Below are 25,629 nucleotides of genomic sequence, written 5' to 3' on the forward strand. Positions count from 1 at the left end.
TGGTTGGGGCATCTGCCGACAGGCTCCAGCGTGCCGGGATTCGGCGCGGCTCTCGGCAGATTCGGACCCTGCAAGAAAGCTTCGCCAGGGAAGTCAGAAAGCCCTCAGCGAGGACGTCAATCACACCCCCCGCGCCCTCCGACACTTGACTAAAGCCCACCTGGGAACCAGCGAACACGCGCTGAGCCCTAAAATCCTTTCACCAGGAAAAAGCCCGTCTGGAGCAGACGGGGCTCTCGGGGGGCTGCGGGATACGCGGACGGTGCCAGGAGCGGAGGGGTCAGCAGGCCTGGTCGCAGGGGAGCGCAGCGGCCGCTTGCTTCTCTTGCAGCTTATCGGAAAAAAAATGCTCTGCGTCTTCCAGGGACGTTCACCCTGCAAAGGCTTCTGCCCCGCGCTGGGTCGTGGGCAGGGCCAGGCAGGGCAGGGGTGAAGGTGAAGCACAGAGGCTCGTTCCACCAGAATCACAGAATGTTTGGGGTTGGCAGGGACCTCTGTGGGTCCCCCAGCCCAACCCCCTGCCCAAGCAGGGTCACCCAGAGCAGGGGGCACAGCACCGCGTCCAGCCGGGGCTGGAATATCTCCAGAGAAGGAGACTCCACAGCCTCCCTGGGCAGCCTGGGCCAGGGCTCCGTCACCCTCAGAGGGAAGAAGTTCTTCCTCGGGTTCAGCTGGAGCTTCCTCTGCTCCAGTTTGTGCCCGTTGCCCCTTGAGGGTGGCAAGTGATACCGGACACACCACAAAAGCCCCCAAAACTGCCCTGTGGCACCCCCCGCCACAGCCGCTGCCAGGGCACGGGGACCGGGACCTCCAGCTCATGGGGTTCCAGGCGTCAGATCTCGGCTTGGAGGAGCCGGGCGGTGCTGAGCGTCACCGACAGCCGTCACCGAACCCCGTTTCTGGCAGGTTTGGTCACCGAAGGGGAGACCCGGGGCAGCCGGTGGGTTCCAAGAGCAGGTTTTGACAGCACAGGTTTTGCTGTAACCAGGGGGTAAGGGAAGAAAGATCGAAGCCTCCCAAGCCAGCGAGACCTGGAACGTCGTCCCTCCCCAACCCACCTGCAGATCAGCTGGGGTTCCTCCACCCAAAAACTCCAACGGGTAAATCCCACAATCTAGATCCGAGGAACTCGGAAAAAAAAAAAGGATTAATCTGAACTAAAGCACGAACCAGAGAGGCAGAAAGGAGGGGGATGATGCCTCCAGCAGCCTTGGAGGCCTCCACACGATCAGAGACGTGCGGGGCGGCAGGCAAACCACGCTGGGCCAGGCACCAGCACCACGCCAGATAAACCAGGCACAGCCTCTGCCTACACCAGGGCTGCTCGTTTCCTCAAGCTGTCGCTGCCACGACAGCCGTACGCGACAGCATCGCAACGACCGGCGAGGCGGACAAACAGCTGAACGGGTACGGGAAGCGTCCCCCATGCATTTGCCAGTTGGTAAAATAAGCATCCAAGCATGTTAATGACCTCGTTAGACCCTCCTTCTCCTCCTCAAACCAAGAGCTACTGGAAGCTGGATTAAAACGTCAGCAGCTCCTTTGGCTCCCCTTGCCCTGAGCAAAACCTGCTGGCCTCCCACCGTGAAGTTCTCACAGCGCTCCCACGCAGTTCCTCCTCGGTTGTGGGGAACAGATCAGGAGCTCCTGGCTCGCCCTCTTCACAGAACCACAGAATCCCAGCATGGTCGGGTTTGGAAGGGACCTCTGGGGGTCACCCAGCCCAACCCCCTGCCCAAGCAGGGTCACCCAGAGCAGGGGGCACAGCACCGCGTCCAGCCGGGGCTGGAATATCTCCAGAGAAGGAGACTCCACAGCCCCTCTGGGCAGCCTGGGCCAGGGCTCCGTCACCCTCAGAGGGAAGAAGTTCTTCCTCGGGTTTGGCTTCTCCACCTTCCAGCCAGTGCCCAGGCTCATTTTGTCATGCTTGCCATGTTAGTAATCATCACAGAATCCCAGAATCATTCAGGTGGGAAAAGACCTCCAAGATCATCAAGTCCAGCCGTCACCCCAACCCCCCCATGCCTGCCAAACCCTGTCCCCAAGGGCCACATCCAGACGGGTTTTGGACCCCCCCAGGGATGGGGACTCCCCCACTGCCCTGGGCAGCTGCTCCAACGCCCGACCGCTCTCCCAGGACAGACATTTGTCCCCATGTCCCATCTGAACCTCCCCTGACGCAGCTCGAGGCCATCGCCTCTCGTCCTGGCGCTGGTTCCTGGGGAGCAGAGCCCAACCCCCCCTCACTGCCCCCTCCTGTCAGGGAGCTGCAGAGAGCGAGAAGGTCTCCCCTCAGCCTCCTCTGCTCCAGCCTGAGCAGCCCCAGCTCCCTCAGCCGCTCCTCTGGGGACTTGTTCTCCAGACCCCTCACCAGGCTCATCCTTGTGCGAGCCCCAGCGACCATCCCACGTGTTCAGGAGCGGGGCTGCGAGGTTCCTCTCAGCTTTACCAGACGCCGGGATGTGCACACGAGTAGCGAGAGACCTTGCTCATCACTGCCAAGCCCAGACCTTGCCTATGGTCAAGGTGAGGAAGAGCGAGTAGTGAGAGACCTTGCTCTTCGCTGCCAAGCCCAGACCTTGCTCAGATCCTACCATCAAGGCGAGGAAGAGCGAGTAGTGAGAGACCTTGCTCATTGCTGCCAAGCCCAGACCTTGCTCAGATCCTACCATCAAGGTGAGGAAGAGTGAGTAGCGAGAGACCTTGCTCATCGCTGCCAAGCCCAGACCTTGCTCAGATCCTACGGTCAAGGCGGGGAAGAGCGAGTAGCGAGAGACCTTGCTCATTGCTGCCAAGCCCAGACCTTGCTCAGATCCTACGGTCAAGGTGAGGAAGAGCGAGTAGTGAGAGACCTTGCTCAGATCCTACAGTCAAGGCGAGGAAGACAGAGTAGTGGGAGACCTCGCTCTTCGCTGCCAAGCCCAGACCTTGCCTATGGTCAAGGTGAGGAAGAGCAAGTAGCGAGAGACCTTGCTCATTGCTGCCAAGCCCAGACCTTGCTCAGATGCTATGGTCGAGGTGAGGAAGAGCAAGCAACCAACACATGCACGTCATGATCCTCCCTTTGCTAAACTGGGACGGTTCCTGGACCGAACGCTGTCACATGCTCTGCTCGCCCTGGGAGGCAAAACAGCCAAATCCTCAGTTTTACCCATGGAAAAATGGCACCTAAAGGAGCAGCAGTGACCCAGCTTGCAACAGGGCTGCAAACAGGAGTCCCGAATTCACAGCCCCGTGAGCTACAGCGTCCTTGCGCGGGCTGTTCTCCGTCACCCGGCCTCCTCCACCTCCCCTCAACGCACGTAAACACCAACCCGCAGCACCTCCAGCTGCTCCAGTGCCTCCACACCGACTGCTGCTGACCCAGGGACAAACACGGCGCCGGCTCGTGAAGGAAGCCGAGATGAAGCCGTGCAATTCCTTCCGATGAGCAGGGTCTCGGGTCCGGGAAGCCCGTCAGACCAGCTAAGCCCAGTGGCAGTTTACGGGCTTAAGATGGACGTTTACCTCATTATCAGCTGTTGGGTTTGAAAAGGGTTCCATTCCCAGGCAAACTCTTCCAATACCAAAAAGTCTCCAGTTGCTAAGCGAACGCACATGTGCTCCACAGTTTGGAGTTCAGACGTTAGGAAATCAAACAGAATCACAGCATGGTAGGGGCTGGAAGGGACCTCTTCTGAACAAGAGCAGGAACATGGCTTCTGCCAGGGCCAGGACAAGTGGCTCTGCCTGCAGCCCTGGAGAACCACAGAACGTTACAGGTTGGAAGGGACCTCTGGGGGTCACCCAGCCCAACCCCCTGCCCAAGCAGGGTCACCCAGAGCAGGGGGCACAGCACCACGTCCAGGCGGGGCTGGAATATCTCCAGAGAAGGAGACTCCACAGCCTCCCTGGGCAGCCTGGGCCAGGGCTCCGTCACCCTCAGAGGGAAGAAGTTCTTCCTCGGGTTCAGCTGGAGCTTCCTCTGCTTCAGTTTGTGCCCGTTGCCCCTTGTCCTGTCACTGGGCACCACTGGGAAGAGTCTGGCCCCGTCCTCCTGACCCCCCCCTGCAGATATTTAGAGGCATTTCGAAGGTCCCCTCTCAGCCTTCTCTTCTCCAGGCTGAACAAGCCCAGCTCCCTCAGCCTCTCCTCGCAGCAGAGATGCTCCAGTCCCCTCCTCATCCTCGTAGCCCTCCTCTGGACTCTCTCCAGTAGCTCCTCATCTTTCTTGAACTGGGGAGCCCAGCACTGGACACAGGACTCCAGATGGGGCCTCCCCAGGGCAGAGCAGAGGGGCAGGAGAACCTCCCTCGCCCTGCTGCCCACACTCCTCCTCACGCACCCCAGGATCCCATTGGCCTTCTTGGCACCCAGGGCACGCTGCTGGCTCAGGGTCACCCTGTCGTCCCCCAGCACTCCCAGTCCCTCTCCGCAGAGCTGCTCTCCAGCAGCTCCACCCCAGCCTGTCCTGGTGCCTGGGGTTGTTCCTCCCCAGGGGCAGGACCCTGCCCTTGCCATGGTTGAACCTCATCAGGTTCCTCTCTGCCCAGCTCTCCAGCCTGCCCAGGTCTCCATGGATCCAGCACAGCCTGCCGGGGTGTCCACCACTCCTCCCAGTTCTGTGCCAGCAGCAAACTGGCTGAGGGGACGCTCTGACTCTTCATCCAGGTCGTTGATGAAGAAGTTGAACCAGACTGGGCCCAGTACTGACCCCTGGGGACACCACTAGTTCCCGGCCTCCAACCAGACTCAGCGCCGCTGAGGACAACCCTCATCAAGCAGCAGGATGGTGCAGCCAGGTCTGTGGAAGCAGCTCTCTGGGCAGCAGCCTCCGGAACACGCCTGCTGCTGGGAGCCCACGAGGAACTCGCTTGGATCCTTCCTGTAGGACAAATCAAGAGACGCCAGGCCGATACTGACAGCCGGTCCCCACCGCAGCTGGAGACAAAGCCATGTCCAGAGGGCATCGTGCTGCACTGGGAAAGCTGGCCTGTGCCCCCCGAGCACGCTGACCGAGGCTCAGCGCCGAGCACGGCCCTCCGGACCCCGGCAACACCGACACGGGGCTGGGGCCGGGACCGGCACAGCAGGCTGGGCGCCGGGATCTGCCTGGTGCGGAGGCTCCACAAGGCAGCCCAGGCGTGTGCCGGGCACGAAGCGCTGAGAAGCGGCTCCTGCATCGATGCCCCGAGCTGCTGCTGGCACCAACGGTGGCTTCCTTCCTTCCGCCACTGCCCGAAACACCTCCTGGGGGACCACAGGCAAGAAGGCTCCGCAGAAACTGGGCCACCACGAAAGAATCTGTCGGCTGCTTTTCTGTTTCAGGCTGGCGTGGCAAATAGAAGTATAAATTAATTTGGGCTTGAGAGAACTGAATGGAGGGGTTCAGTCTCCCCTCATGCTCTCGCTGATGAGAACACAAATGCTTGCAAATATCTGCAGGGTCAGGAGGATGGGGCCAGACTCTTCCCAGTGGTGCCCAGTGACAGGACAAGGGGCAACGGGCACAAACTGGAGCAGAGGAAGCTCCAGCTGAACACGAGGAAGAACTTCTTCCCTCTGAGGGTGCCGGAGCCCTGGCCCAGGCTGCCCAGGGAGGCTGGGGAGTCTCCTTCTCTGGAGATATTCCAGCCCCGGCTGGACGCGGTGCTGTGCCCCCTGCTCTGGGTGACCCTGCTTGGGCAGGGGGCTGGGCTGGGGGACCCACAGAGGGCCCTGCCAACCCCTAACATTCTGTAATTCTGTGAACACATCAGCCCTGACGGGCTGGGGACCCGCAGCCGCCCGGTGCTGAGCTGCTGGGTGCTGGAGAGCCGCGCTGAAGGGGCTTCCCGGCTTCCAAAAGCAGCAAATCAACATTTCAGCCCGGCCTTCGACCGCAGGCCACCGGGCTTTTCCCCGGGGGAGGGTCTCCGAGAGCAGCGTCGGACGGCTCAGCTCAGCACCAGGGCTGCCAAGGAAGAAAAGCGCAGCTTGTCAGAACGCTGGAAGTCATTAAGAGGAAATCTAATCCGACAAGGACAGCCTAATATTTACACAGCCCTGCGAGCCAGAGAGGCACTAAGAGCGGGGCTTTGCAATCTGCTGACAGGCAGGTGGTGGAAGCAGCGGCCTTTCTCGCTCCGGGATCCCGAAGGGAGCTGGGACGGCACAACTCAGCTCAGCACCTTGCTGCTCAGACCGGATTAACACTTCTCCACGGGCTGCAGCGCCAGCGCTGGCTCGCAGCTCGGTACCTCCCTCTCTTCTCTCCTCAGGAGAGCCTGCCTTTGCTCCTCTGCGGGGTTTTTTAAGCCCCGAAGACAAGACTTTTTACATTCCAGCTTCCTAAAAGCATCTTCTTGGAGGCAGCTGCAGATAACCACCGGGCTGACGAGCCCAGATCTAGAGAGGCACCTCGTCACAGAATGAATGAATGCTTTGGGTGGGAAGGGACCTTCCCAGGCCACCCAGCCCAACCCCTGGCACAGGCAGGGTCTCTTTAACCAGATCAGGGTGCTCTGAGCCCCGTCCAGCCTGGCCTGGGGTGTTCCCAGGGAGGGGGCATCTCCCACCTCTCTGGGCAACCTGGGCCAGGGCCTCCCCACCCTCCGAGTGAAGAATTCCTTCCTGAGATCCGATCTGAATCTCCCCTCTGTCAGTCCAAAGCCTGATGGACCCCTTGTCCCATCACCCCATGCCCTTGTCCCAGCCCCTCTCCAGCTCTCTCGTAGGCCCCCATGAAGTTCTGGAAGACCTCTCTAAGGTCTCCCCGCAGCCTTCTCCTCCCCAGGCTGAGCAGCCCCAGCTCTCCCAACTTTTCTTTCAAGAGGATGGGACAGACTCAAAAGGATGGGGCCAGACTCTTTGCAGTGGTGCCCAGCGACAGGACAAGGGGCAACGGGCACAAACTGGAGCAGAGGAAGCTCCAGCTGAACCCGAGGAAGAACTTCTTCCCTCTGAGGGTGACGGAGCCCTGGCCCAGGCTGCCCAGGGAGGCTGGGGAGTCTCCTTCTCTGGAGATATTCCAGCCCCGCCTGGATGCGGTGCTGTGCCCCCTGCTCTGGGTGACCCTGCTTGGGCAGGGGGTTGGGCTGGGGGACCCACAGAGGTCCCTGCCAACCCCGACCTTTCTGTAATTCCTCCCAGCAGAGGGGTTCCAGCCCTCGGGTCATTGCTGGGGTCTCCTCTGGCCCCGCTCCCACAGCTCCAGCTCTGCCCTGTGCTGAGGGCTCCAGAGCTGGGCGCAGGACTCCCGGGGGGGTCTCAGCAGAGCGGGGCAGAGGGGCAGAATCCCCCCCCTCACCCCGTGTCCACGCTGCTGGGCATGCAGCCCAACCCACCTATGCTTGAGCTCTGCACCAGGACCAGCATATCCTAAACTGTCCCGTGTTTCATCGTCTCAGGAGCTGTCAGTCCTCCCATCGCTTCTCTAGGCTGCTCAAACACAAGGGTCACAAACCAGGACACAAACCTCCAGCAAGAGTATTTGAAACACCAAACGCTCCGAGAGCGGTAACACCTCCCCTGTATCTCAAGGATTAGGGGGGGGATCTCACCGCTTCTCCCCTGCCAGAGCCTCTGCTTCCACGGATGGGGCAGGAAAGACTAAGAGCAGACGAGCGAAAGAGCGCTGGCTTTGCTCCAGCACTCCCCAAATCACCGGCTGATCGCAGTAGCGCAGGTTTTAGGGACGCAGTGAGAGACGGCGATAAAAGCGGGCAGCAGGCGGAACAGCCCCCCAGCCCCTCGCTGCGAGGTGCGGCAGCGGCAGCGTCCTCTCCGTCCGTGGGTCAGAGATGTCCCGGAGATCTTCCCGGGCCCCAGACAGGCCTCTCCGGGAGGACCACGGCGCTGAGTTTACAGAAAAGCTCTGGCAACCTGAGCGAGCCAGGCTCCTCGCTGTCTGGTCTCCCAGCAGGAAACCTCAGAGCGATCGCAGAACATCCGCGAGCTTCTCTGCCCCTCTCCCACCCCGACCATTCCGTGATTCTGTGACAGGGCAAACCCCTCCGAAGCGCTCCCCAGCGTGCCTCGAGTGACGGGCACAGCGACGGGCCCTTCCCAGAGGACAAAGTCATCTTTAACTTCAAGGCTGAACATCACAGAATGGTCGGGGTTGGCAGGGCCCTCTGTGGGTCACCCAGCCCAACCCCCTGCCCAAGCAGGGTCACCCAGAGCAGGCTGCACAGCACCGCGTCCAGCTGGGGCTGGAATATCTCCAGAGAAGGAGACTCCACAGCCTCCCTGGGCAGCCTGGGCCAGGGCTCCGGCACCCTCAGAGGGAAGAAGTTCTTCCTCGGGTTCAGCTGGAGCTTCCTCTGCTCCAGTTTGTGCCCGGTGCCCCTTGTCCTGTCACTGGGCACCACTGGGAAGAGTCTGGCCCCGTCCTCCTGACCCCCACCCTGCAGATATTTATTGGCATTTCGAAGGTCCCCTCGCAGCCTTCTCTTCTCCAGGCTGAACAAGCCCAGCTCCCTCAGCCTCTTCTCGTAGCAGAGATGCTCCAGTCCCCTCAACATCCAACAGGGAGGAGCAGGAGGCTCCTCCAGCACCAGCTCAGGTGTCCGCACTGCCAGCAAGGCACAAGCTATATGGGAGCAAACCAGCATCAGCTGGGAAGTCTCAAGGCAGGTTCCAACCAAATTCCCACAGGACAGAACGAGGTCTTCAGCTTTGAGAACCAGGGGCAGCAAGACAGCTGTCCAGGTTAGAACGAGCCAAGCACGCAGGAGGGCTGTGAAGATCAGGCCTGGGTCTCCATGAGGGGGCAAGCTGACGTAGCAGCTCTGCTCAGAGGTGGTCTTTACCCTCCCACCCTCCTCTCGCCGCTCCCCGTGTGCCGGCTCGGCTCCGACACGCTCCCCAGGAGCCGATTCAACCTCACGGAAGGGAAACCACCTCAGCAGGAAGACAGCTCTCGGTCACGCCGACGAGGCGACCTGCCTCAGGGATGCATCTTCAGAGACGGAGCAGAACCAGGAGGAGAAGACAAGGCTGGAGATGGGAAACATCCCCGCTCCGGCAGCTCTCAGAGAAGCTGCTGACTGCGAAGTTCATCGGCCCGCTGTGGAAACACGGCTTCGGAGGAGCTGCCGGGGAGGGTCCACGCTCCGCATCCGCACTTTATTACCCAACTGCAAGGGGGAGGAAGAGCTGGGGGCTGTCACCGCCGCACCTAATAACGACAGCTCTGCGGCTGACGGCCGCTTCTGGCACCTGCACACCACGTCCCCGACCGTGCTACGCTGCGCTGGAAACCAGCACGGTGGAATTTGCAACGTATTTTAAGCTTAGGGCTAAAAATCAGTGCCAAGAACAAGCTAAACAAAGGCCGAAGAGTCCGGCCTCCAGATATCCCTGCTGTTCAGACCCGTGTTTGCACGCAGGCTACAAGTCACCGTTCAGCAACTCTCCCAGACGCGCCGAAGTCACCACATCAGCCTGCCATGAAAAGCAGACACACAAGAGCTGACTGCAAACCTTCAGAGCAAGCCCCGAATCCCCCTAAGGAGCAGGACAGAGGCGCAAGTGAAACCACGTCCCCTCTCCCTGGGGTTAAACACCCACGAGGTTCTGGATGGACTGGATTGATGGGCCAAGGTCAGTGGTGTGAGGTTCAACCAGGCCAAGGGCTGGGTCTTGCCCTTGGGTCACACCAACCCCACGCAACGCTGCAGGCTTGGGGAGGAGCGGCTGGAGAGCTGCCCGGCGGAGAAGGCCCTGGGGGTGCTGGTTGGCAGCCGGCTGAGCAGGAGCCAGCAGTGTGCCCAGGGGGGCAAGAAGGCCAACGGCATCCTGGCTTGGGTCAGCAATGGGGTGGCCAGCGGGAGCAGGGAGGTGCCCTGGGTGCTGTGTCCAGTGCTGGGCTCCCCAGTTCAAGAAAGGTGAGGAGCTGCTGGGGAGAGTCCAGTGCAGGGCTGCGAGGATGAGGAGGGGACTGGAGCATCTCTCCTGCGAGGAGAGGCTGAGGGAGCTGGGCTTGTTCAGCCTGGAGAAGAGAAGGCTGAGAGGGGACCTTCGAAATGCCTCTAAATATCTGCAGGGTGGGGGTCAGGAGGACGGGGCCAGACTCTTCCCAGTGGTGCCCAGCGACAGGACAAGGGGCAACGGGCACAAACTGGAGCAGAGGAAGCTCCAGCTGAACCCGAGGAAGAACTTCTTCCCTCTGAGGGTGACGGAGCCCTGGCCCAGGCTGCCCAGGGAGGCTGTGGAGTCTCCTTCTCTGGAGATATTCCAGCCCCGCCTGGACGCGGTGCTGTGCCCCCTGCTCTGGGTGACCCTGCTTGGGCAGGGGGTTGGGCTGGGGGACCCCCAGAGGTCCCTGCCAACCCCTGACATTCTGTGATTCTGTAACACCACTCTTTTTGCTCACCAGCCCGAGGCGACGGCGGCCGCCCGGTGCCCAAGGTGCCAGGGATCGGCACGTCAACACCTCCAGACAAACAGGAGTGCGATTCCTCACCGCCAACCTTCCTGCCTGTGCCTTCAGAAGCAGCAGGGAGGCTGTTGCCTTTATATTTTTATTTAAATTTGCTCTCTCTGAGAGAAGCATCACCACGGGTACGGACTGCAGAGAGCCAAGCTGGCCCAGCAGCTGTTCTCCTGCGAACAAACGAGCAGCGCTACGGCTCGCTGCGCCGCGCCTCGTCACAAAAGCCGAAGCGTCACCCGTGCCTGCGTACCTACGGCTTCCTCCTTGCCGATGCGGCGCGGTCAGACGGCCCCGACGCCGGGAGCCTGGGCGCTCGCTCAGCCCGCGTGGATCCCACAGGTATGGATCCCACGGGCGCTCAGCCTGCTCGGATCCCACGGGCACAGATCCCACAGGCACTTATCCCATGGGCACTTATCCCACGGGCGCTCCGCCCGCATGGATCTCATAAGGGCAGATCCCACGGGCACGCAGCCTGCACGGGCCCCACGGGCACAAATCCCCTGGGCACTCAGTCTGCATGGATCTCACCCACATGGATCTCACGGGCACTCAGCCTGCATGGATCTCACCCACATGGATCCCACGGGCACTCAGCCTGCACGGATCCCACGGGCACTCAGCCTGCATGGATCCCACGGGCACAGATCCCACGGGTGCTCAGCCTGCACGGATCCCACAGGCACAGATCCTACGGGCACCTGGCCTACATGGATCCCACGGGCGCTTATCCCACGGGCACAGATCCCATGGGCACTCAACCTGCACGGATCTCACAAGGGCAGATCCTGCACAGCCCCATGAGCACAGATCCCAGGGGCATTCGGCCCGCACAGATCTCACCCCACACGGATCCCACGGGCACCGATCCCACGGGCACTTGGTCTGCATGGATCTCACCCCACACAGATCCCACAGGCACTCAACCTGCTACGGATCCCACAAGCACAGATCCCACGGGCACGGAGCCTGCACGGATCTCATGGGCACAGATCCCATGGGCACTCACCCCACACAGATCCCACGGGCACTCAGCCTGCACGGGCCCCACGGGCACAAATCCCAGGGACACTCGGCCCGCACGGATCTCACCCCACACTGATCCCACGGGCACCGATCCCATGGGTGCTCAGCCTGCACGGATCCCACGGGTGCTTATCCCACGGGCACAGATCCCACGGGCACTTGGCCTACATGGATCCCACAGGCACTCAGCCTGCACGGATCCCACGGGTGCTTATCCCACGGGCACAGATCCCATGGGCACTCAACCTGCACGGATCTCACAAGGGCAGATCCTGCACAGCCCCACGAGCACAGATCCCAGGGGCATTCGGCCCACACAGATCTCACCCCACACTGATCCCACGGGCACCGATCCCACAGGTGCTCAGCCTGCACAGATCCCACGGGCACAGATCCCACAGGCACTTGGCCTACATGGATCCCACGGGCGCTTATCCCACGGGCACAGATCCCATGGGCACTCAACCTGCACAGATCTCACAAGGGCAGATCCTGCACAGCCCCACGAGCACAGATCCCAGGGGCATTCGGCCCGCACAGATCTCACCCCACACGGACCCCACAGGCACGGATCCCACGGGCACTTGGCCTGCATGGATCTCACCCCACACAGATCCCATGGGCACTCAACCTGCTACGGATCCCACAAGCACAGATCCCACGGGCACAGAGCCTGCACGGATCTCATGGGCACAGATCCCATGGGCATGGATCCCACGGGCACTCAGCCCACATGGATCTCACCCCACTTGGATCCCATGGGCACTCAGCCTGCATGGATCTCACAGGGGCAGATCCCACCCCACACAGATCCCACGGGTACTCAGCCTGCACGGATCTCACCCCACACAGGCAAAGAGACTGCATGGATCTCATGGGCACAGATCCCACAGGCATAGATCCCATAGTCCAGGAGCCTGCACAGATCTCACCCCGCATGGATCTCACAGACACTTGGCCCGCGTGGATCCCACGGGCACGGATCTCACCCCACACAGCTCTCACGGGTGCTCACCCCACACGGATCTCACTCATGGGCGCTCAGCCCACACGGATCCCACCCCACACAGATCTCACGGGTGCTTGGCCCGCGTGGATCCCACGGGCACAGATCCCTCTGCCCACCCGGACCCTCCCCAGCACCTCGTGACCCAACGCGCAGCTCCGACTCCACGCGCAGCCCACAGCCCTACCCCCGCACCTACAAAAAACAACCCAGGTGCTTCGGAGGCCGAAAGGTGCCGCTGCGTTACCGACGGGCTGACGCACGCAGCTCTGGTTTTCGCTTTTCCTCCCCAATTTACAAACGGGGGGCACCGACACCGGGACACTGACACCGGGCACGGGGATTCCTCCTGCCCGCTCCTCCTCCGCCAGCCACGAGTGGTGCCAGGGGTGGGGAAGCCACCGCCGCTGGCTGGCAGGGCCTCTCCTCCCCGTGCTGCTGACGACCGGAGACCGGCGGGGAAGGCCGGACCCCCGGAGCCGCCCGCTCCGAGGCTGTGAGCACCAGGAAAGCGCCGGGCCTCGTCTCCCCCATCCCCCTAAAAACGGCACTTCCCGGCGCTCAGAGGGGCCGGGAGTGCGGCCCTTACATGCGTGCGGGGGGGCGAGCCACCGCCGGGGCCTTCCTCCGGGTCCTCCTCCTCCTCCTCCTCCCCCGCCGAGGTGCTGTCGCTGCCAGAGTCCTCCAGCCCCGAGTAGACGCTCTCCTCGCTGTCCGTCAGCTCCTCGCTCTCAGCGGGCTGGAAGGGAACGGGGAAAGGGGGGGGGGGGGTCAGGGCGGCGACTCCTGGCTACCGAGGGGCTGGGACCGGGTCCAGGCCCAGGCGCAGGCCCATTCCCCCACGGACCAGGCCCAGGCCCAGGCCCAGGCCCCCCCGAGACCAGGCCCAGGCCCAAGCCTAGGCGCCCCCGAGACCAGGCCCCACCGGGCCCAGGCCCCGGCCCAGGCCCCCGCGGCACCAGGCCCCACCGAGACCGGGACCAAGCCCAGGCACCCCCGGAACTAGGCCCCACCGGGACCAGGCCCAGACCCCCCGGAACCAGCCCCCACCGAGACCAGGCGTAGGCCTAGGCCCCCCCCAGGACCAGGCCCCCCCGGGACCAGGCCCCGCCACCGCCCTCCGCCAGGCCGCAGCGCCCGTAACCATGGCAACGCCTCCCCCCCTCCCTCCCCGCGGCCGCGCGCCCCGACCTGCTCCATGGCTCCGGACCGCAGCTCCGCGTGCGCCGGCCCCGCCGCCGCACCACGTGCGCTGGGGTCAGAGGTCACGGCACCGCCCCCCCTTCCGCCTTTCCGCCTTCCCCGGCCCCTCCTCCCCCCTCAGCATTGCCCACTCGCCGCCACCGTGGGGGAGGGGAGCTCGCACTCCCCGTGGGGGGTGGGGAATAACTGGGGAGGGGTCAAAGGGGAGAGGTGACCCGGCGCGGTGCGCATGCGCAGAAACAGGCACCGGGCGGGAGGGGGGTCGGAGGGGGAGGACGCATGCGCATAGGGATGCGCGGCGGTGTCGGCGGGGAATGCGCATGCGCGCATGCGGGCCGGTCCGCTGGGGCGGGGCCCGTGCGCAGCGCTCAGCCGGCGCGTCGGCAAAACGGCGCATGCGCGTCGAGGGAGTTCCCTCCGAGGGGAGGGGGAGTGCGGGCTCGGTGAGGAGCGCGCATGCGCATTGCGCCGCCCCGCTCCAGGCGCCGACGGCAGGGGCGAGAGGGGAGCGGCCCCGGCGCGGGAGGGGGGCGGTGCCGCGCATGCGCCCGGCGGCCCCGCGCGGGGGGCTTGTCTCGGAGGCGTCCCAAGATGGCGGCGGCCATGCTGGGCCCCGGGGGTTGCAGTGCGCAGGCAGCGGCCCGGCCCCGCGGCGACGGCCGCCGGCGGCACTAAACCCCCCCCCGCTCTGCCCGCCCGCCTCGCCCCGCCGCAAACCCCACCTGGCGGCGGTTTCCCGGGGGAGGGGTCCCCGGCTCGCCGCGGCCTGCCCCGGGGCCTGCAGCCGGGCCCTCAGGGCTCGGCGGCCGCCGCTATGGAGGGGCCCGGCGCGGCGGCGGTGGGCGCCGGTCCCGGCGGCAGTAACGTCCCCGCTTTCCTCACCAAGCTCTGGACCCTGGTGGAGGATCCCGACACCGATTCGCTCATCTGCTGGAGCCCGGTGAGTCCCGGTGAGGGGACGACGCGGCCGAGGCCCCGGGGCCCGGTTCCCGTCAGCGGGCGTACGCCTGCTGACGGGAACCGGGCCCCGAGGCCTCGGCCCGGGCGCGTCCGCGGCCTCCCCCGGGGCTCCGGAGTGACTTTCCCAGCCGCGGGGCCTGGGCCTCGCTCTTTCCCGGTGTGTCACGACGTCGGAGCGGGTTCCTGAGGCTCTCCGGGCCACTCTCACCCCGCTCCTAATTAGAGGTTACCCCAGCGCCGCAATAGCTCGGGGGGGGGGATGAGCCACTCCGTCTACTTGAGAGGGAGAAAGAAACCCCAGCGTCCAGACGCTCCTCGAACAATTTCTATGGGGTAGGGGACGCTCTCCGGCTTTTAGCCACCTCGTTAACGACCTCCGCTGTTTCCCACGGCTCTGGCCCGATTCGCGGTTGCGCCGGTCGTGCAAGCCCCGTTTTTTCCCATCCTTTTCCCATCTTTTGGTCTCGAGGATCATAGTATCCTGAGCCGAAAGCCGCCAAGCCGTTTCTCAGAGGCGGTTCCCTCTGTGGTGTGTAGCTGAAATCAAAGGTTTCTTGCTGTTTTGGTTTCTTAACTTGGCAGAGCGAGGAGTTAAGTAGGAGCGAGCGAATACTCGATCGCTCTGCGCTGCCGCGTCGCCCGGCTTCGACCGCAGCTCGGACGTTTGCTGCCGGAGCGATGAAGAGAAATGCAGTAACTGCTGGTAAGAGTGGAAAGGGCCTGTGCTACAGAGCTTTGACTTTAGATGGGGGTGAGGAGCTCTGACGAGTGGAGCTGCTGCTCAGGAGAATGAAACGTGAAAGATAAGGACCAAAATAAAAGCAGAAACGCCCTGGGAATGTTTTTTTCATAACCCTTGATCGCAGCCGGTCGCCGCTGGCTCGGGCTGTTTGCTTATCTGACTGAACGTGACAGTGATGAGATGAAAGACCTGCGCTGGCTGTTGGCTGCAGATACTGAGCTGCGCGGAACTTTGCAAGTCATCGCCTCCGAACGAGCGCCTTGCCCCGTTCCTCGGGCCGACGGAGTTTTAGTGCCTTGTGCTTGAGGAGTTTGTACGTGGTCTGGTGTTGCTGAAGCGCCGGGAGAAGTTGCGTGGAGGGGCAGGGGACGAGCGGCACTGCCCCGTTCCCTGGGCGTGTGGGCACAGTAGGGCACGGGCTGGCCGCCTCCGCCCCGGGCCTTCTCTGCCCTGGGCAGGCCCCATCTGCAGTGCTGTGTCCAGTTCTGGGCTCCCCAGCTCAAGAAAGATGAGGAGCTACTGGAGAGAGTCCAGTTCTGGGCTCCCCAGTTCAAGAAAGATGAGGAGCTACTGGAGAGAGTCCAGTTCTGGGCTCCCCAGTTCAAGAAAGATGAGGAGCTACTGGAAGGAGTCCAGTTCTGGGCTCCCCAGTTCCAGAAAGATGAGGAGCTACTGGAGAGAGTCCAGCTCTGGGCTCCCCAGTTCAAGAAAGATGAGGAGCTACTGGAGAGAGACCAGTGCTGGGCTCCCCAGTTCAAGAAAGATGAGGAGCTACTGGAGAGAGACCAGTTCTGGGCTCCCCAGTTCAAGAAAGGTGAGGAGCTACTGGAAAGAGTCCAGTTCTGGGCTCCCCACTTCAAGAAAGATGAGGAGCTACTGGAGAGAGTCCAGAGGAGGGCTACGAGGATGAGGAGGGGACTGGAGCATCTCTCCTGCGAGGAGAGGCTGAGGGAGCTGGGCTTGTTCAGCCTGGAGAAGAGAAGGCTGCGAGGGGACCTTCGAAATGCCTCGAAATATCTGCAGGGTGGGGGTCAGGAGGATGGGGCCAGACTCTTTGCAGTGGTGCCCAGCGACAGGACAAGGGGCAACGGGCACAAACTGGAGCAGAGGAAGCTCCAGCTGAACCCGAGGAAGAACTTCTTCCCTCTGAGGGTGACGGAGCCCTGGCCCAGGCTGCCCAGGGAGGCTGTGGAGTCTCCTTCTCTGGAGATATTCCAGCCCCGCCTGGACGCGGTGCTGTGCCCCCTGCTGTGGGTGACCCTGCTTGGGCAGGGGGTTGGGCGGGGGGACCCACAGAGGTCCCTGCCAACCCCTACTATTCTGTGATTCTGTGATTCTGTTCTGAGCTCCTTTCGACTGTTGGTGGGTGGACAAAGCTTCTGGGTCTCGGCAGAGCGCTGAGGGAGCGCGGTCTGGACGGGTACAACCCTCGAAACGCGTCGCGAAGTCTGAGATCCTTCGGCTGTGTCGGGCGTCTGAGCTCCTCGCTAGTCCTGGTGCGGCAAGTGAACGTTCTGCGGGTTGATGGCATCTGGGGGAACCTGGGGAAAGGCTGGGTCTTCCCCAAAGTGCTTCTCTGGCTTTTTTTGTTTTGTTTCTGTAGCGCAGTCTGTAGTAACGAAAAAAAATAGTTGATTATCCGCAAGCGTACTCAGGTAATTCTTAGTTGATTTGTTCTCAGCTCGCTGCGTTTAATTCCTTTCTTTTGATTTCCGTTAGTAACAGATGGAAGGAACGGGCTGTAGGGGCTCGGGAATACGGATCTCCAACGGCTGCCAGAAGGAGAGGGATCTTCTGTGTGCGTTTGAGGAGAAACCAGCTCGGTAGGAAGCAGGGAAATAAACCTGAGGGGGAGGTAAAGAAGCAGAGTGCGCTTCTTTAAATACACAACTTCTGATTTGACTTCTTCGAAGGTCTGCAGAGTTTATTTGTGATTCCTTGGCACCTTTTTTTCCCCCGAACTTCCTCAGCTTTGAGGCTTCTCTCGTCCCTCCAGCTGGTGTTAATGATCCTGATGTCCCCTGGCTGCGGTCACTGCGGGTGTGAAAGGCCGGGTGGCTTTTACCTGTCCGATGCTGTGACAGCCGGGTTTCTGCCCTGCCTCATCCATAGCTCCCGACCTTTTCTCCGTCCAGAGACGCTCGGCTTTGCTGACGGCAGAGGCCAGGCGTGCTCTGGGCGCGTACCCCGGCCTGCATGCGCTGTTCCAGCACTCTCCAGCCTCGGGGACAGCCGGCTGCGCTGCGTTTTCCGAAGGGCAGAAACCATTTCTGAAAACAATTCAAGCAGGATGGCTCATTTCCTTCCGAAACGCAGCGTCTGGGTGTCGTTTCTGCCCTCGGAAGCACCAGCCCCGCCGTTTGCCGGGAGAAGCTCGTTAGGGAAAGTTGGTGTTGGCTCGCTGAGGCTTCTCCCCACGCGTGTGAGGCGGCAGCTCGTCTCTCCGGACGTCAGTGTGACGTGGGGTGGCAGGTCTCGTTAGCTCTACAGCAGATCTCTCCGTTGGAACAACCAAGTGGAAGTAGATTTGGGGTACAAATCATACGACTCAGCGAAGGCTGGTTTATTTGTGGCGTTATTTGCTGCGTTCGCCTCCCTCTCGGAGGGAAGCGCTCGCCTCAGCTGGGAGGTGGCTGCTGCTGGAGAGTGCGGACCTGCCCCAGCCGTCACCTCACAGAATCCCAGCATGGTGGGGGTTGGGAGGGCTCTCTGGGGGTCCCCCAGCCCAACCCCCTGCCCAAGCAGGGTCACCCAGAGCAGGGGGCACAGCACCGCGTCCAGCCGGGGCTGGAATATCTCCAGAGAAGGAGACTCCACAGCCTCCCTGGGCAGCCTGGGCCAGGGCTCTGTCACCCTCAGAGGGAAGAAGTTCTTCCTCGGGTTCAGCTGGAGCTTCCTCTGCTCCAGTTTGTGCCCATTGCCCCTTGTCCTGTCGCTGGGCACCACTGGGAAGAGTCTGGCCCCATCCTCCTGACCCCCACCCTGCAGATATTTAGAGGCATTTCGAAGGTCCCCTCTCAGCCTTCTCTTCTCCAGGCTGAACAAGCCCAGCTCCCTCAGCCTCTCCTCGCAGGAGAGATGCTCCCGTCCCCTCCTCATCCTCGTAGCCCTGCGCTGGACTCTCCCCAGTAGCTCCTCATCTTTCTTGAACTGGGGAGCCCAGCACTGGTCTCTCTCCAGTAGCTCCTCACCTTTCTTGAACTGGGGAGCCCAGCACTGGACTCTCTCCAGTAGCTCCTCATCTTTCTTGAGCTGGGGAGCCCAGAACTGGACTATCCCCAGTAGCTCCTTACCTTTCTTGAACTGGGGAGCCCAGAACTGAACTCTACCCAGTAGCTCCTCATCTTTCTTGAGCTGGGGAGCCCAGAACTGGACAGAGTACTCCAGATGGGGCCTCACTAGGGCAGTGTAGAGGTCCTCACCCGCGCTAGGAAATTTACTCTTTGCTGAAGCTATCTGTCACCAGTTCCGTCCTTTAACTGCAGGGTTCCTGGCAGCTTAACTCTCGGTGGGCAGGAGACACCCCTTCCCTTCCTGCTGGCCTCAAAAGCAGCCTTGCCTGAAGGCAAGGTCCTCGCTTCGGTGAAGCACTGTGTGGAAAACCTGCGCGTGCCGCTGGGAGCGAGGAACGTGCAGGAGAGTTGTGGTAGCGACGTGCTGCTGGAGGGGCCGGGTTTGTGGTCTCTGAAAGTCAGCGGAGAATGGAGGAGTCGGAAGGAGGAAGGGTTCATAGCTGCCAAGCAGGGAAATGTGAGGTTTTCTCTTATATTTAATCCCTCTCCTGCAGGTCAAGCCAGCAAAGTAATAGCAACTTTCATAGGTCTGCGAGGAGGAGTTGATCCAGTCTAGTCCATAGGGTGAGAGTTTGGTAAAGAAGGCATTGGGCTTTTAATAAAATAAACCAAAATTCAACTGTTGTTCAGGGCTTTTATGTCTGAATTATTTATTTTCAGATTTTTGTGTTTGCAACGCAAATTCAAAATAAAACTTACTCTGGTAAGAGTGGCGATTAAAGTAAAGTGCGTATTTTAGCAAGGCGATGACTGCTGTAATCGTGTTGGGTTTCAGACTGAATTTAAGCTCAAGGATTTTGAGGTGGGGAGGGTTCATCTAAGTCGAGCTGAAAGGTGCCTTTAGAATCACACGGTGAGGGCCCGGCGTTACGTAGGAGGTTTAAGCAGGAGACTTACGAAGAGCTTCAAGTGGAGCGCATGAAGAGCTACTGGAGAGAGCCCAGCGCAGGGCTACGAGGATGAGGAGGGGACTGGAGCATCTCTCCTGCGAGGAGAGGCTGAGGGAGCTGGGCTTGTTCAGCCTGGAGAAGAGAAGGCTGCGAGGGGACCTTCGAAATGCCTCTAAATATCTGCAGGGTGGGGGTCAGGAGGACGGGGCCAGACTCTGTTCAGTGGTGCCCAGCGACAGGACAAGGGGCAACGGGCACAAACTGGAGCAGAGGAAGCTCCAGCTGAACCCGAGGAAGAACTTCTTCCCTCTGAGGGTGACGGAGCCCTGGCCCAGGCTGCCCAGGGAGGCTGTGGAGTCTCCTTCTCTGGAGATATTCCAGCCCCGGCTGGACGCGGTGCTGTGCCCCCTGCTCTGGGTGACCCTGCTTGGGCAGGGGGCTGGGCTGGGTGACCCCAGAGGTCCCTGCCAACCCCTAACATTCTGCGATTCTGCAAGATGTCAGCACCTGACAGATGTGCTTGGATTTGTTCTGGGCAGCTAAAGCCCATCTCTCCCACGCCGTTGCGCGCACACGAGAGGAATGTGGTCGGAGCCCGGCTGGTGGCGGGTGTCTGACAGTGGGGTAGGTGAGCTTTATGGAAAGTCAGCCTTCAAAAAGCGAATTTTTAAATCTGCGTGCTGGAAATGGTGACTTGTGGAGGATGGTGGACAGGAGCAGGATTCTCTTTCCGTTGCCCTGAAGCTGGAAGTAATGTGGTGGTCGAACGTAGCTTGCGCAGAGTCGACACCGGCATGTGCTCTTCTTTTACGGTGGTCGGGAAGGAGAGTTTCTGTACTGCAGGTACGTGACTGTCGGTGAAGTGGATTGAGAACTGGCTGAATGGCAGAACTCACAGGGTTGTCACCAGCAGTGCTGAGTCTGGTTGGAGGCTGGTAACGAGTGGTGTCCCCCAGGGGTCAGTACTGGGCCCAGCCTTGTTCAACTTCTTCATCGACGACCTGGGTGAAGAGTTAGAGTGTACCCTCAGCCAGTTTGCTGATCACACCAAACTGGGAGGTGTGGTGGATACACCAGAAGGCTGTGCTGCCATTCAGCGTGACCTGGATAGGCTGGAAAGTTGGGCAGAGAGGAACCTGATGAGGTTCAACAAAGGCAAATGCAGGGTCCTGCACCTGGGGAGGAACAACCCCAGGCACCAGGACAGGCTTGGGGTGGACCTGCTGGAGAGCAGCTCTGCGGAGAGGGACTGGGAGTGCTGGGGGACGACAGGGTGACCATGAGCCAGCAGCGTGCCCTGGCTGCCAAGAAAGCCAATGGGATCCTGGGGTGCATCAAGAGGAGTGTGGGCAGCAGGACGAGGGAGGTTCTCCTGCCCCTCTGCTCTGCCCTGGTGAGGCCTCATCTGGAGTACTGTGTCCAGTTCTGGGCTCCCCAGTTCAAGAAAGATGAAGAGCTACTGGAGAGAGTCCAGCGGAGGGCTACGAGGATGGTGAGGGGACTGGAGCATCTCTCCTGCGAGGAGAGGCTGAGGGAGCTGGGCTTGTTCAGCCTGAAGAAGAGAAGGCTGCGAGGGGACCTTATAAATGCCAACAAATATCTGAAGGGTGGGGGTCAGGAGGACGGGGCCAAGCTCTTTTCAGTGGTGCCCAGCGACAGGACAAGGGGCACCGGGCACAAACTGGAGCAGAGGAAGCTCCAGCTGAACCCGAGGAAGAACTTCTTCCCTCTGAGGGTGCCGGAGCCCTGGCCCAGGCTGCCCAGGGAGGCTGTGGAGTCTCCTTCTCTGGAGATATTCCAGCCCCGCCTGGACAAGGTCCTCTGCCCCCTGCTCTGGGTGACCCTGCTTGGGCAGGGGGGTTGGACTAGATGACCCACAGAGGTCCCTTCCAACTTCTACTATTCTGTGATTCTGTGACTGGTTTCTCAAACGAGAGTCTGTAAACAGCTTCCTGCCATGCTCAGCCTCTCCTCGTCCCGTCTGCAGGGCTCCTCGGGTGGGCTGTGGACCTGTTGGGCTGTGGACCCGTTGGGCTGCCTGGCCTCACAGCAAACCCCCGTCAGGTTTCTGCCGCTGGATTCCTAAACTCGATCAGGTCCTGGGGCGGAAAGCGAGCGGGGTCTGTGGAGCGTCACTGCCTGTGCGAGGCGATGAGAGCGTGCAGCTGAGCTCGAGGGGAAGAGGAGGGAGGACAAATCCGTGGTTACAGCGTGCTGATGCGGAGGTTCTTCTCCTCCTGGCTTATCCCACCCTGAAGCTAAACGAGACGATGTGCGCAGACCCCAGCTAGCGTGCCCACCGGCTGTGCAAGTCCCCTGGGTGCAGGTTCCTGCGTTGGACTGGCCTGCTGCTTCTGCCTCGCTTGGTAGGGACGTTACACGCTGCATTTTGTGCCTTTCCAGCCCAAAGTATGGAAGTATTGGCAAGGAGAGGCGGCACGGTGTGGCCCTGCCTCAAGTGGCTGCAACGGGACGGTGTCACAGAATCCCAGCATGGTGGGGTTGGCAGGGACCTCTGGGGGTCCCCCAGCCCAACCCCCTGCCCAAGCAGGGTCACCCAGAGCAGGCTGCACAGCACCGCGTCCAGGGGGGCTGGAATATCTCCAGAGAAGGAGACTCCACAGCCCCTCTGGGCAGCCTGGGCCAGGGCTCCATCACCCTCAGAGGGAAGAAGTTCTTCCTCGGGTTCAGCTGGAGCTTCCTCTGCTCCAGTTTGTGCCCGTTGCCCCTTGTCCTGTCGCTGGGCACCACTGGGAAGAGTCTGGCCCTGTCCTCCTGACCCTCACCCTGCAGATCACAGAATCACAGAATAGTAGGGGTTGGAAGGGACCTCTGGGGGTCACCCAGCCCAACCCCCTGCCCAAGCAGGGTCATCCAGAGCAGGGGGCACAGCACCGCGTCCAGGCGGGGCTGGAATATCTCCAGAGAAGGAGACTCCCCAGCCCCTCTGGGCAGCCTGGGCCAGGGCTCCGTCACCCTCAGAGGGAAGAAGTTCTTCCTCGTGTTCAGCTGGAGCTTCCTCTGCTCCAGTTTGTGCCCGTTGCCCCTTGTCCTGTCGCTGGGCACCACTGGAAAGAGCTTGGCCTCCATCCTCCTGACCCCCACCCTGCAGATATTTATAAGCATTTATTAGGTCCCCTCTCAGCCTTCTCTTCTCCAGATATTTCTAGGCATTTCTAGTAGCCATCCATCTATGAAAACAGAGGGAAGATCTGTTCCGTGTGTTGGCGGTGGGGTGGACTCCTGTGGAACAGCTGAACCTGGGAAGAGTTCGGGTTGGGGATGTGGACGTGGATAACGGCAGCGGAGCACTCTGGATGCGGCGCCGTGGGGCACGCGGAGGAGACCACCAGCAATTCTCATTATTTTAGGGGGCGAAGAAGCAAGAAGCCGTGAGTGGAGTGACTCTAGCAAAACAAAAAGGGCTCGGAACGGGGCTCGAAGATGTTTTCTTTCCGTTGCAGAGTTTGCTGTGAGAGTCACCTCAGAGTACACATAAGTATTGAGTAAGGAGTAAAGGACCTCAATGAAAACAAATACTCAAACGTGGGTGAATCCTCTGAAGGAGTCAAGAAACTCATCCATGGACCAAGAAGCCCAAACTGTCAACTTGTGATAAGCCCTGACCTGGTTTTGTTATTGGCAGGGAGAATCTTTTAAAGCCTGAGGGGGGTTGTACAGGAGTCTTAGTTATTCAGGATTAATGCTACGCTGAGTTTGCGCGGTAGCTTTGAAAGTGAGAGGTGCCTGCCTGAAAACTGAGCTGCCTGGAGGTTTGGTGGGGGACTCCGGTCGGTTCAGAAGCCCTCAGCTTCATCATGGAGAGGGGCTTTTCACAGGGGGTGCAGTGATGGGACAAGGGGGAACGGCTCTGAGCTAACAGAGGGCAGATTGAGATCAGATATTGGGAAGAAATTCTTCCCCAGGAGGGTGGTGAGGCCCTGGCCCAGGCTGCCCAGAGAAGCTGTGGATGCCCCCTCCCTGGCAGGGCTCAAGGCCAGGTTGGATGGAGCTCTGAGCACCCTGGGCTGGTGGGAGATGTCCCTGCTCCTCAGGTTGGAACCAGATGAGCTTTAAGCTCCCTCCCAACCCAAACCAGTCCATGATCTTTTCCCTGGAGGTTCCCTCTGGGGCTCGGAGGCTGCGGATGCTCGGGGCGTTCGCCGGTAGCACCGATCTGACACGACCGGAGCTGGCAGAGCGCTCGCGGGTGCGTGTCCGTCCCGGCGCTCAGCGTGGGGCTTGCGTTGAGTCGCTCTTGTGAATTGGGGGGGGGGTTTGGAGCTCGGGAGGCCCCGTCCCGCTGCTGTCGTGTGGGTGGGCTGGCCTGGCCCAGCCGCTTTCCTTTTGAACCGAGAAGTCCCACAGCTTCGTGGCCACGCAGTGACTTCTCGGGATCTGGTCGGGCTCAGCTCTGCCCTGGTGCTCCAGAGTGCTCCCAGTGCTCCCAGTGCTCCCAGCGCTGCGTGCCGGGGATACGTGGGACAATGTTAGCAGGAGGATGGATCAGGAGCAGGGCTTCGTCATGGAAGAAAATCTGGGTTGTAAAAAGCATTCGGAGGTCTTGTGTCGCTTTGCCAGAACGAAAATCCCTTCTTTCGCTCCCTTGCAGACGCTTGCGTTGACGGTAGAATTCCTGCTCCGCGTGCCAGAGAGGTAATAGAAACCACACGCGATGCAGCAGCGCCGCGGCCCTGAGAGCTGAACGTGATCCTGACTACGGCTCGAGATCACAGAATCACAGAATGGTAGGGGTTGGAAGGGCCCTCTGTGGGTCACCCAGTCCAACCCCCTGCCCAAGCAGGGTCACCCAGAGCAGGGGGCACAGCACCGCGGCCAGGCGGGGCTGGAATATCTCCAGAGAAGGAGACTCCACAGCCTCCCTGGGCAGCCTGGGCCAGGGCTCCGTCACCCTCAGAGGGAAGAAGTTCTTCCTCGGGTTCAGCTGGAGCTTCCTCTGCTCCAGTTTGTGCCCGGTGCCCCTTGTCCTGTCGCTGGGCACCACTGGAAAGAGTCTGGCCCCGTCCTCCTGACCCCCACCCTGCAGATATTTAGAGGCATTTCGAAGGTCCCCTCGCAGCCTTCTCTTCTCCAGGCTGAACAAGCCCAGCTCCCTCAGCCTCTCCTCGCAGGAGAGATGCTCCAGTCCCCTCCTCATCCTCGTAGACCTCAGCTGGACTCTCTCCAGTAGCTCCCCACCTTTTTGGAACTGGGGAGCCCAGAACTGGACTCTCCCCAGTAGCTCCTCACCTTTCTTGAACTGGGGAGCCCAGAGCTGGACTCTCTCCAGTAGCTCCTCATCTTTCTTGAACTGGGGAGCCCAGAACTGGACTCTCCCCAGTAGCTCCTCATCTTTCTTGAACTGGGGAGCCCAGAACTTGTCTCTCTCCAGTAGCTCCTCACCTTTCTTGGACTGAGGAGCCCAGAACTGGACTCTCTCCAGTAGCTCCTCACCTTTCTTGAACTGGGGAGCCCAGAACTGGACTCTCTCCAGTAGCTCCTCATCTTTCTGGAACTGGGGAGCCCAGAACTGGACCCTCTCCAGTAGCTCCTCACCTTTCTTGAACTCGGGAGCCCAGAACTGGACTCTCTCCAGTAGCTCCTCGTCCTTCTTGAACTGGGGAGCCCAGAACTGGACCCTCTCCAGTAGCTCCTCACTTTTCTTGAACTGGGGAGCCCAGAACTGGACTCTCTCCAGCAGCTCCTCATCCGTCTTGAGCTGGGGAGCCCAGAACTGGACTCTCTCCAGTAGCTCCTCGCCTTTCTTGAACTGGGGAGCCCAGAACTGGACACAGATAGTTAGAACAGTCAAAATAACTGGTTACTCTGGGCACGCGCCGTTCTGGTTTTCCAAAATCCTCCAGCGGAAGCACCTCGGGGTTTAGAGGTGCAGGAACGCTTCCTCCCGTCTCTCACCTCTCCTCCTTTTTCAATCAACGCGTGGAAATCGTTTGTGGGTTGCAGTGAGAAATTAAAACTCGTCAGTCGGCGTTGCTCTCGCCCCGCCGGCAGCGGCGGGTGTTGCTTTGCGGCTGCTCCAGACCCTCCGTGCCTCGGCCGCGTGGGCAGGGCGAGCTGCCCGAGGCTGGGGGGCACGGAGTTCCCTTCCTTCG

General features: G+C 61.0%; 2 protein-coding genes across 3 annotated transcripts in view; one reads left to right on the forward strand and one right to left on the reverse strand.

Annotated features, from left to right (window-relative positions):
• The window catches only part of BOP1 (BOP1 ribosomal biogenesis factor), an 82,998-nt gene extending 69,176 nt beyond the window's left edge, over positions 1-13,822 (reverse strand). Inside the window, exons 1-2 of the mRNA XM_075415408.1 lie at positions 13,620-13,822; positions 13,018-13,167 (exon numbers count right to left, since the gene is read on the reverse strand). Coding sequence (XP_075271523.1) covers positions 13,018-13,167; positions 13,620-13,628 — 159 coding nt within the window. The 5' untranslated portion in view covers positions 13,629-13,822. The remainder of the gene's footprint in view (positions 1-13,017; positions 13,168-13,619) is intronic.
• Positions 13,823-14,211: 389 nt separating this feature from the next.
• HSF1 (heat shock transcription factor 1) overlaps positions 14,212-25,629 on the forward strand; it is a 69,041-nt gene continuing 57,623 nt past the window's right edge. For both annotated transcript variants that reach the window (XM_075415409.1, XM_075415410.1), the window contains exon 1: positions 14,212-14,571. In XM_075415409.1, the coding sequence (XP_075271524.1) occupies positions 14,446-14,571 (126 nt within the window). In that variant the 5' untranslated portion in view covers positions 14,212-14,445. The remainder of the gene's footprint in view (positions 14,572-25,629) is intronic.

The sequence above is a fragment of the Opisthocomus hoazin genome, chromosome 3 (genome assembly GCF_030867145.1).
Source record: "Opisthocomus hoazin isolate bOpiHoa1 chromosome 3, bOpiHoa1.hap1, whole genome shotgun sequence".
Classification (NCBI taxonomy): domain Eukaryota; kingdom Metazoa; phylum Chordata; class Aves; order Opisthocomiformes; family Opisthocomidae; genus Opisthocomus; species Opisthocomus hoazin.